The 20,450-nt window shown below is 41.6% G+C and overlaps 1 protein-coding gene across 4 annotated transcripts in view; it reads left to right on the top strand.

Annotated features, from left to right (window-relative positions):
• Window positions 1-20,450, top strand: part of sptbn4b (spectrin, beta, non-erythrocytic 4b) — a 111,636-nt gene that overhangs the window by 24,841 nt on the left and 66,345 nt on the right. For all 4 annotated transcript variants that reach the window (XM_026191934.2, XM_026191932.2, XM_026191933.2 and 1 more), the window contains exons 5-18: window positions 6,690-6,781; window positions 6,928-7,008; window positions 7,214-7,329; window positions 8,069-8,181; window positions 8,461-8,648; window positions 10,221-10,338; window positions 10,432-10,590; window positions 10,681-10,983; window positions 11,211-11,361; window positions 11,519-11,655; window positions 11,963-12,112; window positions 12,572-12,940; window positions 13,063-13,277; window positions 13,447-13,584. In XM_026191934.2, coding sequence (XP_026047719.2) covers window positions 6,690-6,781; window positions 6,928-7,008; window positions 7,214-7,329; window positions 8,069-8,181; window positions 8,461-8,648; window positions 10,221-10,338; window positions 10,432-10,590; window positions 10,681-10,983; window positions 11,211-11,361; window positions 11,519-11,655; window positions 11,963-12,112; window positions 12,572-12,940; window positions 13,063-13,277; window positions 13,447-13,584 — 2,330 coding nt within the window. The remainder of the gene's footprint in view (window positions 1-6,689; window positions 6,782-6,927; window positions 7,009-7,213; window positions 7,330-8,068; window positions 8,182-8,460; window positions 8,649-10,220; window positions 10,339-10,431; window positions 10,591-10,680; window positions 10,984-11,210; window positions 11,362-11,518; window positions 11,656-11,962; window positions 12,113-12,571; window positions 12,941-13,062; window positions 13,278-13,446; window positions 13,585-20,450) is intronic.

Here is a 20,450-nt window from a genome sequence, read left to right as displayed (position 1 = left end):
GCAAATTACTGACCTCTGTCATCATTTTAAGTGGGGGAACTTGCACAATCGGTGGCTGACTAAATACTTTTTTGCCCCACTGTACGTGCATGTCATCCTATCTGTAAGTGCTAACATGACCTTTTGAAAGAATTCTGATAAAATTTGTAGGGGTGTAGAGACAGGGGGTCATGTTAGCAATCCATTAACTAATTTGCCCAACATCCAACAAGGTCTCCAAGGTCAGCTTAATGATTTCTTGGTTGCAAATTGATGAAAAAGCCTCATAACTTCGAAACTATGTTTGTAATAAGTGTGGTGTGTACTGTCAGCATGTCGACAGTACAACATATAGGAATATTGGGAGTTATATATATGGGAATTCTAAATGTCGCTTTGGACCTCTGACCTTGTTCAACGTCAGATAAAACCAAACCTTCATAAAATCCCTTCATCTTTAAATATGGTTAAAACAACAAGTGGAACTTGTATGTTCAAATTGCCCCCAAAATGCATTATATCTTTGAAAACGCATTGTGATGAGAAGGAGAACGAGCAGCTTAGTTTTTTTAGAAACATACTGTAGTATAATTTTTTTGCAATCAACTCAAGATATTCATGTTTATTATTTTACAAATCCATACCAATTATCCAACACTTGCTAGTGCATAATGATTTTACTGCACTGCAAACCTCTTGTTTGTATGTTTAAATACAAATATGAGAGAGAGAAATGTATATGAAATATAATAATGTTCCCTTAAAAGTAAATACAGTGCAGAGAGGGAGCTGCTCTGGCAGAGGTTTGTGCTGTTTGAGTGCTTCTTGGCAAAACTGTTAATTTAACCATCAATTCAGGCTATTTATAAGGATTCACTTATATCAGTCTATGTGAAATGTGAATTATGTCATGAGCCAGATATAGTTGTATAAGTTGATTAAAAGTTTGTTTAAACAAAAAGAAAAAAATAAATAAAAGCTGTTTTTAATACAGTTTAAGTTTGTTTTACAACATGACATATAAAAATGAAATTTTGATGTTGAGAATTAAAGATATATTGCTGTAAATGCATTTTTTTTAGTTTTTCAGCTTCTATGTGAATTCAACCATCACAATAATACAAAAGGAAAAAAAGCAGAAATTGTCTTGCAGCATGTGGACATGCAGGACACGCGTACGTGTCTGGTGCTATTCTACGTTGCCTAGCTTCATTACCTTGTCCTGTTTGTTTTGCCATGCTGTGAAGGCCACAGACACAACAAGGTTTGATTGATTGACTGAATCTTTATTTTGAACATGTTGAAAAAGTACAACAACATAGAATTAAAAGAGACAAATGAACAAAGCAAAACAAAAGGAAAACGAGCAACCACAACTCCAAATAACTTTCATGTTCAAAAAGGAGCAGGAAGAAGCATAAGCTTATGAGAAGGTCATGTGAACGTTGCATATGCTAAATCACAGAGAGAAGTATTTTTCACGAAAACTTAGCTCATATTTATAAACTAATTTGTTCAGTAGACTTACTCCTTACGTGCTTTCTGAATATACCCGACCAGCTGAATCTGTACAGTTTAGGCTACTATACAGTGGGGCAAAAAAGTATTTAGTCAGCCACCGATTGTGCAAGTTCCCCCACTTAAAATGATGACAGAGGTCAGTAATTTGCACCAGAGGTACACTTCAACTGTGAGAGACAGAATGTGAAAAAAAAATCCATGAATTCACATGGTAGGATTTGTAAAGAATTTATTCGTAAATTAGGGTGGAAAATAAGTATTTGGTCACCTCAAACATGGAAAATCTCTGGCTCTCACAGACCTGTAACGTCTTCTGTAAGAAGCTTTTCTGTCCCCCACTCGTTACCTGTATGAATGGCACCTGTTTGAACTCATCATCTGTATAAAAGACACCTGTCCACAGCCTCAAACAGTCAGACTCCAAACTCCGCCATGGCCAAGACCAAAGAGCTTTCGAAGGACACCAGGAAAAGTATTGTAGACCTGCACCAGACTGGGAAGAGTGAATCTACAATAGGCAAGCAGCTTGGTGTGAAAAAATCAACTGTGGGAGCAATCATCAGAAAATGGAAGACATACAAGACCACTGATAATCTCCCTCGATCTGGGGCTCCACGCAAGATCTCATCCCGTGGGGTCAAAATGATCATGAGAACGGTGAGCAAAGATCCCAGAACCACACGGGGGGACCTGGTGAATGACCTGCAGAGAGCTGGGACCAAAGTAACAAAGGTCACCATCAGTAACACACTACAACGGCAGGGAATCAAATCCCGCAGTGCCAGACGTGTTCCGCTGCTGAAGCCAGTGCATGTCCAGGCCCGTCTGAAGTTTGCCAGAGAGCACATGGATGATACAGCAGAGGATTGGGAGAATGTCATGTGGTCAGATGAAACCAAAGTAGAACTTTTTGGTATAAACTCAACGCGTCGTGTTTGGAGGAAGAAGAATACTGAGTTGCATCCCAAGAACACCATACCTACTGTGAAGCATGGGGGTGGAAACATCATGCTATGGGGCTGTTTTTCTGCCAAGGGGACAGGACGACTGATCCGTGTTAAGGACAGAATGAATGGGGCCATGTATCGTGAGATTTTGAGCCAAAACCTCCTTCCATCAGTGAGAACTTTGAAGATGAAACGAGGCTGGGTCTTCCAACATGACAATGATCCAAAACACACCGCCCGGCAACAAAGGAGTGGCTCCGTAAGAAGCATTTGAAAGTCCTGGAGTGGCCTAGCCAGTCTCCAGACCTCAACCCCATAGAAAATCTGTGGCGGGAGTTGAAAGTCCGTGTTGCTCGGCGACAGCCCCAAAACATCACTGCTCTCGAGAAGATCTGCATGGAGGAATGGGCCAAAATACCAGCTACTGTGTGTGCAAACCTGGTAAAGACCTATAGTAAACGTTTGACCTCTGTTATTGCCAACAAAGGTTATGTTACAAAGTATTGAGTTGTATTTTTGTTCTTGACCAAATACTTATTTTCCACCCTACTTTACGAATAAATTCTTTACAAATCCTACCATGTGGATTCATGGATTTATTTTTCACATTCTGTCTCTCACAGTTGAAGTGTACCTCTGGTGCAAATTACTGACCTCTGTCATCATTTTAGGTGGGGGAACTTGCACAATCGGTGGCTGGCTAAATACTTTTTTGCCCCACTGTAGTGTTAGCTGTCTGCTAGATTTCCCACCATTAGCCGTGAGCTCGGCTGTTGTCCAGTGCTCCTGCTCCCATGAGCGACCAGTCGATGGCCTCCTCAATTTTGCATGTGCTGAGAAAGGAGAGTAGTGCAGAAGACCTTTGTTCAGCTGTGTGTGTGTGTGTGTGTGTGTGTGTGTGTGTGTGTGTGTGTGTGTGTGTGTGTGTGTGTGTCTAATTATGAGACAAGTACTCATATAGAGAAAGAATAGCTGGCTGATGGGAAGCGGTGAGCAGAGATGTTCCGATAAATAAGCGCTGGTTGTTCCCTGAACTTAATAATTAACACACATTAAAATCAGGGCGAGAACCAGGGTTTAGAAATACATATTTCTTCATGTTTCATATTTGAGGTGTAGCACCTGTGCTCCAATAACCAGAAGAAAGGGCTACACTTCTGAAGAAACTAGGTCCAAGAGTTTTGATACAGTCACAATCATAACTTGTAAAGACTTTAAAGGTTTGTTTTGTACATCTTCCTCGTTTTCCAGGAGCAGCTGTGCATACAAATATATGAAGTGCTGTATGAATAAAACAATGAAATAAAACAGCATGCAAATAATTGAACTGTTATGTTACTTGAAATTAAAATGTTAGGAGAGAAACAGTTATTTTCTCAGTGGCTACGGTACGTCTGATTCACTTCCTCACAAGTTATGTGTCAACCTAACTCACTAACAACAATCCAGTCAGAGGCTATGTTGAATTCCTCTGTAGTCTTTTCAAAGTAAAAGCTCTCAAGAGCATCGCACACTGTTTCATGACATTTTTTTACTATCTCGTTTTGGAAGAAATCAAAGTTCAGAGCTTGATGACCTCACACATGGTTATGGTCACAGTTAGAATAATAAAATCAGAAAGGTTATTGCAAGATAATGTAAAGTTTATCACACTTCTTCATGTTTAAGTTGTAGGACAACCAGACAAAGAGCTGCTTCAGGTCAATGGGGCAAAAAATGCAAAACAAAGACAAAAACCTGAAATCAGAGAAACCACAGCAATAACGTTTAACGTTCACAGGAAGCAAAAATGAAAAATGAATGAATTTATTAAACAGTTTGACAGTACTTACAAAGTAATAAGTAAACGGTATTTATGTCTCTAAAATTGCTCTTCTTTTAGTCGTGTTTAAATAAGAACACTTTTCTTAGAGTTCACCCACATTTTAAGTTCCTGACTGTCTTTTCTCAATTTTCATTTTTATCTTAAAGCCAAGAAAGTCATCCGTTATCAGTGGCCTCAAAATAAGATGCAGGAAATAAATATGAACTTTTAAGGTTTGCTTTTCTAAACTCAAGTGTCTTTAAGATAAGAAAAACAGACACACATGGAGTCTTAAACTTGGGAAAAAAAGGAAAACAAGCTAAACTTAATCCTTCATTTTCATATTAAAATGATGAAGATTAAGGTTCTGTTTAAACTTTAATTAAACTTTAAACTTTTGGGGAGTATTCAGGTGAACTTAACTGGGAAAATGAGGTAGGAATGAAACGAGGAATCTGTGATGTGGAAATTAGAAGAAAGGAAGTGACACAGCGAGGAAATAAATAAATAAATAAATAGGGAATAAATAGCAGTTGTAGCACTGGGAGTTTTTCTGTTGCAAAATAGTTTTTGGATTTCAAATCCAGAGGTCCTTTTAGATCATCAGTAAGGTGATTTAATCAAACATTTAGGTGCTAAGAGTAACGTCAGCAGGCCTGAGAGCGGTCCAGGGTTAGCTGAGGTTTCTGTTGTCACGGTAGCTTTGAGTTATCGTTTCCTCTTGCACTTTTTCTGCTCTCATCTCCGCCTTTTCCCCAGCAGTGAAAGTGAGAGTTTGCTTTGCCCAGTCAGCAGGTAGAGCCAGACCACTGCAGTAACTGTACACAGGCAGAAAGAGAGAGGGAGGGAAAAGCAGTAAAGAAGGGAGAGGACTGACAGGCGAAGGAAGAGGTAAAGCTACCGTATTTACAGAGCCATACGCAAATAATAACAGACTCTTATTATTTGCTGTCACTTCAGTTGTGTTGCTGTATATGGTTGGCTGAGTGGCATTGTACTGTGTGCAGTGCTTTTCTGCTTAGCTTACACACTGGCAGTGTATCTGATCCAAGACTTATTGACCATCTTTTACCTTTTTTATAATAACTTACTGTCATAAAAAGGCCGTATATGCAGATTCAGGTATTGACTGATGATATTTGACACAGTTTGGAGGTATATTTAATGTCAGGCTCTAATGTTTTATACATTCAATGTGAATTTATAAATCATTATCTTTAGCATGAAATGTTAAAGATAAGTGTTTTCTTACTTTCTAGTACCTTTTTAGAGAAGAAAGCAGACTATTGAGACACAGTTTACATCACAACAGACAAATCACTAAAAAGGTTGTGTGTGTGTGTGTGCGTGCGTGTGTGTGCACAGTGTTGCGGCTAATGACTTGGGTAGCAGCTGATTCCAGGGTGCCATGTCCCCAATTACCTTGGATCATGTCACTGTGATGTGATTGGTTGAATGGCTGTCACTGTCTCCTATCATCAGGCGTTGTAACGGCCAGCGTGTTGTCCTCAGGAGGCACACAGAGCCGTGTGTTTTTAACACCCAAACCCTCGCCTCATGTCATATTTCTCTTTGTTCCTTTGCTTGTAGTTTTTCTTGCTTTGCTGTTTCTTTTTCAGCATTCGGGAATAAAGTCGGGGCTCAGACCTTTGCTCCATTTCGTTTCTTGCATACATGCTTTGTCACTTGACATCTTGCACATTTTACTTATTCACTGCTTAGTTGTGTCCATAAAGTTTATTTAAAATATCAGAGGTACAGCTGCAGGTGGACAAGAAATAAGCTAACCAGCTCTATCTTAATCAGGTTAACTGGTGGCCACTCAGAAGCATTTTTGATTGTTTACAGCTTGATTTACTTTTATTAAAGTGAATCCATTTTGCTTAATTCTGGCACTGATTTGTTTGAAGTATTTTTTTGCTATGACAGGAAGAGAGTGCAGAAGGGTTAATGCACATAAAATGGCCTGGAGCAGAATTGAACCTGGGCCCCTGCACTGGTATTTTGGCATATAGATTTCTTGCTCAACCCACTGAACTACTCCAGAACACAGCAACAAATATTCAGTGAGGCTTTGCTAGAGTAGCTTTGCTCGATTCTTGTACTGGGCCTTGGTGCACTCTGTCAGATCTGTGTGAGGCAAACTGTTGTAGCTCTTCTCCTTCAGGGCTGTCATCACTTTGAACCTGCTTTTTTCTGCTTCTGATAGCCTGATTACTGCATTTGTCAGAGACCTGAGTGTTTCCATCATAGGAAAACTTTGGCCATGTTTAATATGAGAATGCACCATTACAACTGTGCACATGTAAGAGAAAATTAAGGACGTGGAGTCTTTAAGGTGAACCTATACTTCCAAAAATGAAGCAGCAGCGTGTTTATATGAGTCTCTGGGACAGACAGAAAACACTAAACTCTTGGTTCGTCTTCTTCTTGTTCAGATCCAGGTGATCAAAATAGAGACGGAGGACAACAGAGAAACCCGCTCTGCCAAGGATGCACTGCTGCTTTGGTGCCAGATGAAGACTGCAGGGTGAGCAGTGAAATAAAAACACAGAAACTAGAAGCTCAAACTGCAGATTTCATGATCATTTAGGTGTTATACTGTATATCTAGTCAGAATGTAGTGAGAGTAATTTGGAGCTCTTTAAGATTAGAAAGCATTTCTCCATGTCGCAGGTACTCTGAGGTCAACATCCAGAACTTCACCACCTGCTGGAGGGACGGCCTTGCCTTCAACGCCCTAATACATAGACACAGGTAGGACACACGTACACAGCATAGAGCCAGCACTGTTAGTATGTGTTTTTAGTCCTTTTTTTAGATGCAAACACGTTACCAACAAAAAGACGAAAAATATTCACACACACATTTAAACAAACACGGAGAAGCGGGTGTGACTGACATGAAATTTTAAAATCACAACCATACACAAATTTTTGTTTTTTCATGTTGTGCCCTCCAGACCTGATCTAATAGAGTTCCACAAGCTGACACGATCCAATGCAACCCACAACCTGCAGCAAGCCTTTAACATCGCTGAGCAGCACCTGGGCCTCACGAAACTCCTGGACCCTGAGGGTGAGAGTCATGCAAACCACACTCCATGCTGCAATATCCAAAACAGTGCAAAACCTGCTGCACTCAGTAAGATAGACAACATTTTTCTTTTTCACAGAAATGGGAGACATGAGATTAACTCACGCTTCAAAGGTTCTCACAGCTTCTTTCAAACATTATAAGTTAACTGATTTTAAAACATAAAGCATGTAACAGTACCCAAAACTAGAACTAACGTTCAATTTTTACCAGAAAGGCCAATGCATATACTCATTCCATTATAATCTTTTTATGATGGATTAAAAAGACAAGGATAAAGGCTATGTAAGGGAAGTTTAAAATGTTTAACTCTTCTAAAATGTGTGGGCGCTGAAAATGTGCTCAGACTTTGTCCAAGTGTGCAATAAAAAAGCTTTTTAAACGTATGTAGCTTTTTTTTTTTCCTTCTGTGAGTTGTGTGGAAGGGTGAGGCCATGAGATGGCAGCTGAAAGCATGTTTTTTCCCACACATTGTTTTCAGTCACGTCTTACAGTGAACTCAGAATTATGCAGGAGAGACATGCACAGATCTGATGTATTAATAAGACTTGAGCCATTACTCAGACTTACTCAGACTCTCAAATCTTATGGACGAGTGACCGTGGTGCTGATCTATACTAGAAACAATCAGATCCTTGTATGTTAAGAGGAAGGAGTGCTGGTCTTAAAGGTGATGCTAACTCTTCTATCTTTCCGTTTCTATCACCTCCCTCCTGTGCAGATGTGAACACCGAGAACCCAGATGAAAAGTCCATCATTACATACGTGGTTTCCTATTACCACTACTTCTCTAAGATGAAGGCTCTTATTGTGGAGGGGAAGCGCGTTGGCAAGGTAACGCACATGCTCTCCCAAATATGCCTACAAAACCTGCATACTGACAGCATCAGAGAGGAGATCAATGAGCCACTATTGCTTTAAAACATGAAGGGCAGGCAGTCTGAAACAAATAATATCACTGTAATATCACTTTACTAGCACGTGCAGACCTTAGAGGGATTTAAATATTATGATTCTTAAAGGGTTTCTTGGTTATTCCTGCCTTTTTTTGTTAGCCTCATACCTCAATCTTGCTCTCAGAATCTCCTTGCAACTTTCTTCTCTCTGAACCAGGTGCTAGACAACTGCATTGAGGCAGAGAAGATTGTTAACCGCTATGACGCTCTGGCATCTGAGCTCCTCGAGTGGATAGAGAAGACCATCGCGGTCATCAGCAACCAGAAGTTTGCCAACTCGCTGACCGGAGTTCAGCAGCAGCTGCAGGCTTTCACCACCTACTGCACTATAGAGAAGCCCATAAAGTAAGTTTGATGATTCTTTAAAAATACCAGATTAACATATTTTGTCATTTTTTTTAACACCACATGTACAAACCCAATTTCAAAAAAGTTGTGATGCTGTGTAAAACGTTTGATTTGATTTGCAAATGTCTTAAACTCATAAGAAACGGTATAATTGGAAGAATTTGACGACAGCAAAGCATCTCCAAAACCTTGGGGCCAACTTCAAGCTGGAAAACAAAGTGATACTAAAAAGAAGCAGCTGGAGGAACAACACCAACTAATTATGTAAATATGTAATACAGTGGTCGCTTGCTATAACGCGGTTCACTTTTCGCAGCCTCGCTGTTTCACTGATTTTTTGGGTGCAATCTTGCATGTTTTTTTTAATTTATTTATTTTTTAACAGCGCATTGTGTTCTGCGTCCTGATTGGCTGTAGACCATTGTCAATCAATCTGGTGCCGTGTCTCCTGTACAGTACAGAATGTGTTCAGCTTGTCAAATTTACATAAATCTTTGATCGCTAGCAGTGTGACTCTGAAGTGCTTTACTGTATGTTTGTAAGGTTTCTCCCAACAAACGCAACAATGTCGACGAAACGTTTTGCGCCATCAAAGACAACTACGGTAGCCTTTGGTTTCATTCTATAATACTTCACTTTGTAGAAAAAAAAGGTTTGAACTTTGAGAGTGTTTAAACAAGAGAGAAAATTGTGAAAATGTTCATGCCTGTCTGAGAAAAGTGTATAAAGCGTGTAGTGAGGGGTTTTACGGTCTTAAAACATCTATAATAATTGGAAAAAATAAAGTTGGCTACTTTGCTACTCATCTATCACCTATTTTTGGAACATAACTCCCACGATAAACGACTGACCACTGTACCACATCACATATAGTAAAATAAGCTTCGGTTTGTGACCGCTACCAGTAACCTGGTGTGACCAGCTGTGATTCAAAACAGTTAATCTACAGCTTCTCAAGTGTCAGAATTAGTTGCTTATATCTGCTTTACTAAGTAATTTATTATTTATTAATGTAATTAATGCATTTAATTTATGCCAGTCTTGTGAAAAATATACTGTTGTGCTTATACCATATACGTTTTATGTTTCACCCTATTAGAGAAAAATAAGATTGCTGTGTATGTGTGTAGCTGTGTAGTGTAATTTTATGTGACTCCTACTAAAGTGTAGAGTACTAGACTCATGACACCTCAGAGTGTACTGTCAGCAGCAATGATACCCACAGAGCGCGCGCGCGCACACACACACACACACACACACACACACACTCTTGCTATGATACAATAGGCCTTGTTAGGCTCTGGGTGACTTAAGCAGCTCACAGCCAGCTGTTGACTTGTGAAACTGGCACATAAGCAGATGTGCATACATATTAGTGGATATTTTAATAGAAGACTGTTCTCAGACTAAATGTAGACTCTCTGTGAGTAATTAATGAGCACAACCCTGGACAACAGACAGAAACACGTCTGTCAACAAGCTTTCGTGCTGTTTGAGTGATTTTTTGCTGAGATGACTGCGATACTGTGACACTGACCCACCAACTAAAGCTTCCTGCTTCTCATCCAGGTTTCAGGAGAAGGGTAATCTCGAGGTCCTTCTCTTCACCATCCAAAGCAAACTCAGAGCCAATAACCAGAAACCCTATGTGCCTAATGATGGGAAGCTCATCTCAGACATTAACAAGGTCATACACCCATAAGCTGTGTTGTTTATATTTTATATACAACATTTAATCCTTTCTCCAACACTGTTAATCAGTTTGTCATTCATCTTCTAGGCCTGGGAGAGATTGGAGAAGGCAGAGCACGAGAGAGGTGTAGCTTTACGGAAGGAGCTGATTCGCCAGGAGAAGCTTGAGCTGTTGGCTCAGCGCTTTGACCACAAAACCACCATGAGGCAAGCCTGGCTCAATGAGAATCAGAGACTCGTATCGCAGGTAGGGGGGACAAATGTCTCAGTGTATTACTGGTACTTGTTTCATTAAATCTAAGATCACGACTTTCTTTGTTTTCCCCTTCGACTTCAGGACAATTTTGGCTATGACCTACCAGCAGTCGAGGCAGCGATGAAGAAGCACGAAGCCATCGAGGCAGACATAGCCTCATACGAGGAAAGAATTGGCGTGGTTGTGGAACTCGCAGCAGAGATGGAGGTGGAAGGATACTACGATATCCGGCGTATCTTGGCACGTAAAGAGAATATCCTGGGCCAGTGGAGTCTGCTGAAGGAGCTGGTGGCTGGGAGAAGGACCCGGCTGGAGAAGAATCTGGCCTTGCAGAAGACCTTCCAGGACATGGTGTACATGATTGACTGGATGGAGGACATGCAGGTACTAGAGAGCGTGAGAGACGTAAAATGAAAAGGACACTACACCTAAAATACGAGTACTGGGGTCAAAAGAAACTCTGTAACTAGAGTCCTACATACACTTCAGATTTTCATGTGTGTATATAAACACAGATATCAAAATTTATTATTGAAACCCCTGGTTTCATCATTTCTTCTTCCATTAATTTCTCTCGCCTTTCTTCCCTCCCGTTGCTTCATTCCTTTCAGGTCCAGCTGCTCTCGAGGGACTTTGGGAAACATCTACTAGAGGTGGACGACCTGCTGCAGAAGCACGGCCTGCAGGAGGCCGATATTACTGTGCAGGCTGAGAGAGTAGAGACGCTCAACACTGCTGCACTCAAGTTCACCACAATAGAGGGTACATGCATGTACACACACATTGTGTTGCAGTGAAAGTGTTTTATTTGTCTTTAGCAATGATTGGAAAATTGGTATTTAAGGCTTGGTGTGAGTAGGTTGATATCCTGTGTCTGACTCACGGTTCTAATAAATTTAATGCCGTCTCATTTTTACAGGTTACCAACCATGTGACCCACAGGTGATCTGTAACCGTGTCAACCATGTCTCTTCCTGTCTGGAGGAGCTGAAACACCTGGCAACTAAAAGACGTGCTGAGCTCGAGGAGTCAAGGAAACTGTGGGCCTTCTTTCAGGTGAGATGGGTCAGCAGGCTGTGGGGAAAATGGCGGGATTAACTTGCCGGGATTATTCCTAGGAGCCAGTATCTGAGGAGCTTGGATGCTTCAGAAAGCTTTGAACATTTTTTATGCCCCATGCATGTCTATGGGAGCAACCAGGAGTCCCCACACAGACATGGCGACAGTATGCAAACTCCACACAGAAAGACCCCACCCTGGATTCAGGCCAGGCACCACCAATCGCCCCACCCAATCATCAAACCTGTTCAGTTTTCCATTACAAATATTGTCCTGCTTTAAAACTTGTCTTTTGTCCTATTAGGAGCTGGAAGAGTCGGAGGCCTGGATCAGAGAGAAAAGCTCCATCCTGGGAGCTCAGGGCTACGGGAAGGACCTGAGCAGTGTGCTGAGGTTACTGCAACAGCACAAGACTCTGGCTGGGGAACTGCTGGCTCACCGCTCACTGCTGCAGGTGCGTGTTTTCAATTCTGCACCTGGTAAATGTACTGCTGTAAGAGTTTTTCTCCAAACTTCACAGACTTCAGTAAATTTATGCATTTACATTTATACATTTCTTTTAGTTTATCTAAAAAAGACCCATCCAACTTCTCCTAACAGAACATTTGGAGTTCACGTTTTGAGGATGTATCTGCTGGCCCACATTAAAAGCTATATCAGCCAATAGCTTTTATATGCTATTGGTTGATATTAATTTCATGTTCTCCTTGTTTTGTTAACTTTACTTTGAAGCACCAGGTGGTCTTTTTAATGAAAACAAGAAAGAGAACAATATGAATATGTTAGATCTAGGGTCTCCAGGTCTCTTGGTCTTTAGGGTTTATTTGTTTTTTAGCCACATGCAAATCAAGCGTTTTCTCAAGCCAGAAGTGGCCATTTTTCAAATGAGTCAAATATCTTTCCTCCTATCCAGAACACCATGAAGCGAGGGAAGCAGATTCTGAGTGAGAAGAGCTTTGGCACAGCGGGGATCCAGGAGCGCATCATGGAGGTTAAAGGCGAGTGGAAGAGGCTGGAGGACCAGGCTGCGCAGCATCTCAGCCACCTGCAGGAGGCGCTCAACTTCTTCCAGTTCTCCACAGAGACGGACGACGTCGTGGCCTGGCTGCAGGACGCTTACCGCCTGGTGTCCAGTGAAGACTTTGGACACGATGAGTACTCCACTCAATCGCTGCTAAAGAAACACAGAGGGGTCAGTGAAGCCATTGACAAACATCGTTTGCATGTAGTGGCACTGCGCAAACACATGGTGGCGCTGCCCCTGCGGTACCGTGAACAGGAGGTGGGTACGGGCGCAACAATCAAACAAAAAAAAGGATGTTTCACTTCCCATGTCTTTATTATTTAATAAACTTTTTGTCCGACCATCTCGTCCTGTCTCCTCTTCCATCCTCCTCTCTGCAGGAGGTGCAGGTTCGTATGGGAGAGGTGGAGCAGCTGTACACAGAGGTTGCTGAAATCGCAGTGCTCAGACAGCAGTGGCTTCACGACGCCCTCGCTGTGTACCGCATGTTCAGCGAGGTCAACGCCTGCGAGCTGTGGATTGACGAGAAGGAGCAGTGGCTGGAAAGGATGGAGATCCCAGAAAAACTGGAGGATGTGGATGTCGTGGCACACAGGTGAGGAGGAGGGGAAGGAGGACAGAATGGCTAAAGGCAGTTGGCTTTACCATCTCAGGCCTACCAAAGCTTAGCTGGGTGGTCAGTGTCTGTCTTGTTGTCTAAACTGTTACCAAGAATTGGCTGAGTCCAACTTTTGCAGTTCAAAACTACAACCCTCATGTTGCAGATTTGAGAGCCTGGACCAGGAGATGAACAGCCTGATGGGAAGGATCCTGGATGTTAATCAGATAGTTCAGCAGCTCCTGGATGGAGGTCATCCATCTTCTACAGAGGTCAGAGGTTGTCAGGACCACCTCAACTCTAGGTACTGAAACAAAAGCAACAATCGAAGTGATAACAGCTGCATCATTTACCACAGTAACAAATAGATGTGCCTACCAACTCACAGATGAACCTTATATTAGTAATATAGTTAATATAGTTCCTGTGTCGGCTGTTGGTTGGTTGGATTGGAGTGCTGTGACTTCTCTGTGTACAATTTCATTGCTAAGGCATTGAGAGTACAACGTTTAAAAATAAGATAAAATGTGATTGAGTGGAATAAGGTCAAAGTTACATTATTTAAATCAGCCCCAGTTACCAAAGTACAGCGCTGTAGTACATAACATACATGGTAGTACTGTAGCACTGCCATATGTGACAAACAATATTTATTAGTAAAGGTTCAAATTTCAGAAAATGAGCTCTAACAGCGTAAACATGTTTGTGGAGAGCAGCTTGCGAACTGATTGCTCTCTGTTGAAAAATGACTTGATTTTACTGATTTTACCAGAGGCAGGAGGAGGGGCGTAGTAGGTGGGTGGAGAGGAAGGTGGAGGGAAGTCAGCTGACACACAGGGAAAGAAGAGAAACACCAAGAGTGTGAATTGTTGTGGGGTTTGTTAACAGCTTTTTTTAAATTGCCGTCTTTGGGAGTTGAACCTGCCTTCTCATCGTAATTATGCGACATGCAGCTCTTACATCGTAGCAACTTGGAGCCATCCTCCCTCCGATCTCTGTCCACGTAGATCCTGAGATAGGATTGTGTTTTTGTTTTTTTGCTTAAATGTCTCAGCCCGCTTCATTGACCAGTTATGTCTGGCAGCAGAGTCCATGACAGCCGGGTGTTCGTGAGTCCGGTGACCTTGGCACGTGGAGAGTCGGTCTTGGGGTGACCATCTGTGTTGGCTTCCTCATTTAAGACGGGGCTGGCCAAGAGTCCCAAATTCAAAAACAAACATACAAGCAGTCATATTTATTCACCGCCTTCACTTGTATTGGTTAATAGAATTGTGTTCCAGTAGTAAAAGCCTAAATGCATAATATATTAACTTAATTTGATGATATTAAACACAGTGCGACTCTACCCAGCTTAAGTGGCACAAAGAACATCAGTCTATAACAGTAGGAGGGAAAATTCAAGGTGTATTTCTCTCTCTAAAGCACACGGTTGTCTAATCTCCTGACGTTTATCGTGCTTACAGCTCACTCAGTTTTACTCCCTCTGTCTTTCAAAATGATTCCTGATGTAATATCTACAGTTTGGTATATATCTATAAATTGTTAAAAAGCCAAACAAGAGTCAGCAAGAGTACTGATATTTAACATAACATACATTTAACACTTGCTAATAACATTTTATAAATACTACCACCACTACTACAAATGATTATATGGTATTTAAAAAACACGTCACAATACCTGTTTTAATTTAGTTTTAGTAGAGGTAGTAAGGTTTAAACACCTGAGGTCAACTATCCAACACAACAGCCAATGCAGGTGACGAACAGCGTGCAGGCAGGGTGGAGTGGGTGGAGACGTGTGTCAGGGGTGATTTGTGACAGGAGGATAGAGGGAAAGGGAAGGTTTACAGACCTGCTACGGTGTAAGGTTTGGGGATGGTAGCACTGACTAAAAGACAGGAGGCTAAGCTAGACGTGGCAGAATTAAAGATATCAGGATTTTCACTGAGATTGACCAGGATGGACGGGATTAGAAATGAGTACATCAGAGGGAGAGAGGATGTTGGAGGTGGAGTTGCCAGACAGGAGGAATAGGAGGATCTCAGAGGAGATTCGTGGATGCAGTGAAGGAGGACATGAAGGGATTTGGTTTGAGAGGAGATTGCTAGGGATAGCATAGCAGATGATCCACTGGGATGAACAATAAAAGGAGCAGCTGAAAGAAGGAGGAAAAAAATAAGACCATGGCAGAATCAAAGCAGTATTAGTGACCTAATTTTCAGTCAGGTTATTATAACTACAACATAATTACTAGGGGTGCAACGATACACAAAATTCACGGTTCGGTTCGATACTTTGGTGTCACGGTTCGATATTTTTTCGATACAAAAAAAATGTTCATGCCTTTTAATTTGTCATTTATTAAAATTATAAATATATACTTTAACTCAAAAGTACAGTTTTTAAATTTAATGTTGCTGAAACAAAAGTAATTAAAAAAATAAATATATCTCAGGGCTCTCAAAATTTCAAAATCCCTGGTAGCCCTTCGGGCAGGGACTCTTCAGTTTTTGGTAGCCCAAAATAAATATAAGTAGCCCGAATAAAAAAGAGAGCAATTTTTTGATTGATGTTTTGTTTCCTGATTTGTTTCCTTTACAATATTATACATTAAAGTATAATATTGTAAAGGAAACAAAACATTAATCAAAAAATTGTTGAAAAACAAATTACAACATTGTATAAAAATTACAATCATCAACTCAAATACTTGGTTCTAATTGAACAGAAATTTCTATGAACTTGTAAGAACTGTGTAGGACATGAATCAGTCTGTGTCAGATCCTGAATTTGAAATTTCCACTGAAGTCAAGAGACAAGTGGAACCAAGATCGAGGCCATTTGCTTTTTGAAGTTTGCAAAGACTGCTAAATTGTGCCAGTGGTAGTTCACTCTTTGCAACATAGTACGCTGTTCTAAACAGATTTCAGGTTTATTTTTAGTATGTTATTTGCAATTGGTTTTTGTTCTGGGAAAGATATTGCAGACTGAGCAATAATGCATTTCTTGCATTTCTCATGGGTTCTAATGGGGGCCTTTCTTAAAATGACTGGTCCCAGTAACAAAGGCGCTTGTCGACTCAGAAATCGAGAGAAAACCAACAACACACCTGGCAGAACATTGTTATTTACACGGGTGCACATAAGTGGTCCGCATGTGCGCATTTGCTGTCAAAATAAAAGACGTGCACCAGATAAGAAGTTGCAACGCGCGTTTGCGTCCATATAAAAGGCAGTGTTTTTGTCCGCTAGAGTGGGATTTTCACGGCACATTCTGCACCACATCTCTGTGCGTTCATCATTTGTTTGAAGCCAGCTCACCTCCTGCATCCACTTTTCCGAGAATACGCGCTTCTTTTGTGGTTCGGACTCCTTCTGACATTTGTTTGGAGGTGGAGGAACACCAAAGTAATTGCTTAAAGGAGCTTCTTCGACATCCTTAAGAGTTCTAAACAAATGTCTGTCCTCCTCCAGAAAATCTTATGTATGCAAACACGCGTTGCAACTTCATATCTTGTGCGCGTTTTTTATTTTGACAGCAAATACGCACCTGCGGACCACTTATGTGCAGCCCCGGTTATATAGCTCGTCATGTTGCAGCCACAGAAATTCTTTTGTCCATGAAACCATAAAGCTGCACTTTCTTTTTGCCTTAGTCTGATTTGTCATAACTTTTCCGTTTTGTGGTAAGCTTTTCTTTGGCTGTCACTTCTTCACCCTGACCTGTCTTATTTGGCTCAGCAGAACTGAAATATATATCCTGCCACTTTTATACACACACACACACACACACACACACACACACACACACACACACACACACACACACACACACACACACACACACAGGTCAGCGATTCTCTGCGCGATCAACCTCTCATATGTTTAAGCTTGCTGCGGGAGATTTCACTTGTCATGTTTGCATAGTAAGCTAACGATTGATAAGACGATGTCAGAGGAATTGGTGCACAAATTATCATCACTCACAGATCAGTACTGTCGCTCTCTATACACAGTTCGGGCGATTGCAAAGTGAAAGCAAAAAACAAGCGCAAATTCAAACGCGATTTCAATATGTCACATATTGGCAGTGGCTCACCGATGCCAATGACATAATTACCCAGCTACATTTCCGAAAGAATGCAAAAGCATTGACATATATTTTTCCTTCCTACAATAGCCCGACGGGCAGGGCAGAGATAGATTTTGGTAGCCCGACTGGAAAAATCGCTAGCCCCAGGACGTCGGGCTAGCGATTTCGTGAGCCCTGTATCTGATTGAGGAATCACTCATCTTTGGAAAAGAGAGTTTATTACAGAAAAATGGCTCTTTCCAAAATAAAAGCTATACTATACGCTTCTTCTGGGCAGCATATTGTAGCGGGTCAGGGCTGTTCTGGGTTCTGTTTGTACAGTTATGTTTTGTTTATGTTGCCATAGTGACGGGTGACGCCTTCTCGCTGCCACGGTGTGTCCTTCCGGGGTCAGAGGGCGCCCTGTGTGTTGTTGTTGTTGTTGCTGTGGGGTTGCCGCGCTGAGCAGTTAGCTAGCGGCAGTGTTCTTCTGCAGATGTCAATAAACGGCTGTGCTCCCTGGCTAGCTAACGGCAAGCAAGACCAAACGACACCTCCGTCTCCTCGTTGTCTGAGCTCGCCACATTGGTGTCAGAAGTGGGATGATGGTGGCACCCCATGTTCTGACCCGAGTGACTTTTCCCCCGCCAGTCGTGACCGGCCGGTGCGCCAAAAGAAGGCACCTGGACATTTGCATGACTTTGTGTGGGGTAATGGGGTCGTCGGGGACGACTGACCCCTTAGGTGGGGGCTATGTAGCGGGTCAGGGCTGTTCGGGGTTCTGTTTGTACAGTTATGTTTTGTTTATGTTGCCATAGTGACGGGTGACGCCTTCTCGCTGCGAAGGTGTGTCCTTCCGGGGTCAGAGGGCGCCCTGTGTGTTGTTGTTGTTGTTGCTGTGCGGTTGCCATGCTGAGCAGTTAGCTAGCGGCAGTGTTCTTCTGCAGATGTCAATAAACGGCTGTGCTTCCTGGCTAGCTCACGGGAAGCAAGACCAAACGATACCTCCGTCTCCTCCTTGTCTGAGCTCGCCACAATATTAAACATAGCAGGTCCCCATAAGGAGAATCATGTGCTAACGGCTGTCTAAATGACTCGGGTAAAGTTTGTAGCCCTTAGAGGTCCTTAGGGACATTTGTCTTTTGCATTTTTAATTTTAAACCATTTTCACTGTGTTGAGTGGAATATAGCCAAATTTGTCAAAGAATTTTCTTTTTAATTATATTTTATAATTGTGGTGTAAATTCATTGAATTAGCCTAAAATGGCTAAGCTACAGAAATGCATCCACCTTAGTCCCTTTGGACAAAAATGTCCACATTGAAACCCATTATAAACGCTATTTTTCACGCCAGAAAAATTACGGTCAAAGGGATCGTCAGGTTTCCAGTTTAGGTTTCGTTTTGGACTACAGGCCTTAGAGTTGTAATTTTTTTATTTGTCCACCGGGTGGCGCCCTTGCTTCACATTTGACCTCTGCTGGAAAACAGCGGGCTGCTTGGACAGACCTGCCGGAAATGAAGCCTCATCTCCGGCGTGCAGCAGCGGCTTCGCCCGACCATTTTTTGGTCCCTAGGACCATGAGAGGGTGCATTTTTTTTTTTTTTTAGTCAACAGGAAATGACGTATTTGTTGTCACGTGGTATCGGGCGTGTGTGCTGGAAAAAGGGGTCCCCGGTGATCGTGCCCCGGTAATCGTCGCGACTTACACCGGCAAGATGCACTTATTTCGCCCTAGAGGAGGAGCATTTGCCGCCTGGAGACCATTTTCTGGTCCTGAAAAAAAAAATAAAAGGCGATCGAAATGACTGTTGGCGCCAATCTTTAGTCCATCTAAAGGCCTAATTATAATAACAATTGAATATTACCTCAAATGTTTTTTTTGGAAAATATTCAAGTTTTATGTTTTTTGGGGCAAAAAAAGCAGTGCGCTCATGTGACGAAACCGGGATATAAAGGGTTAAAATCCGCGAAATGTAATTAAAACTTGACATGAATATTTCAAGGAGAAGTAGTTTTAAAAGACTGACCAATTTAAAGTGAAAAAAAATTAATATTTAATATTTTTATTGCACATTTTGGGGAATGGACATAGGCTTAAAGGTGGATGCATTTTTTTTTTTTAATGTGCTCCTGCAAAAAAAATAATGGCAGGTCAAAATGAATTTTGGTGCCAATCTTTGACCCATCTAAAGGCCTAATTATAATAACAATCAAATATTACCTCAAATGTTTTTTTTGGAAAATATTTAGTTTTTTTGTTTTTTGGGGCTAAAAAAACAGGGCGCTCATGTAATACAACTGGGATTTAAAGGGTTAAAACAACGAAAATATAATTAAAACTTTATATGAATATTTCAGGGAGAAGTAGTTTTAAAAGACTGACCAATTTAAAGTGGAAAAAAATATTAATACATAAGGATCTCCAAGGGGTAGCATGCATGCTTGTTGTTTTTGTCTGCTTCCACTTGTCTTTATACTAGGATGATGTCGGTGTAAATGTGCAGTCATATTCGTTGTGTTCCCACTAGTGCTGTCAGCGTTAATCTCGTTGAAATGATGTTAACGCCACAACACGGCAAATCTCCGTTAACGAGCTACCCCTGATCGCCCCATGCATGGGGCTAGACGGCCAACACATTAACGAGCTAACTGCGCTAACACACTAGTTCCCACCCATGTAATTGAGCATTGCGTGGCACATCCAACATACTGTTTTACTTTAGTCCATGACGCGCTTACCTTCAGGGTCATACGTCACATGAAAACCAAAATAATTCCAAACGCCAGATCTGAATGAGGTTGGGGGAGGTTCAATTTGCCATGTTGCAAGGAGAGCTTAACTTCTGTCTCGCTAGCTTGCCCTGCGCTCTTCCTTCTGATGATCCTGTGTGTTGAACGCTCAGTGGATCTGCGCTCGACAGTGCAGCCTAGGCGGAGTAGTCGAACGCAGATTCACTGAGCGCTCAACACAGACAGCATCGTTAGAAGGAAAGTTGATAAAATAAATGACAAATTTTGTATTGTTCGATACATATGCATACCGAACCGAAAGCACTGTATCAAACGGTTCAATATCGATACGAGTATCGTTGCAC

This window comes from Astatotilapia calliptera, chromosome 14 (genome assembly GCF_964374335.1).
Source record: "Astatotilapia calliptera chromosome 14, fAstCal68.1, whole genome shotgun sequence".
In the NCBI taxonomy this organism is placed as follows: domain Eukaryota; kingdom Metazoa; phylum Chordata; class Actinopteri; order Cichliformes; family Cichlidae; genus Astatotilapia; species Astatotilapia calliptera.
The sequence above is the reverse complement of the archived record's forward strand: the minus strand, read 5'-3'. Positions and strand labels throughout refer to the sequence as shown.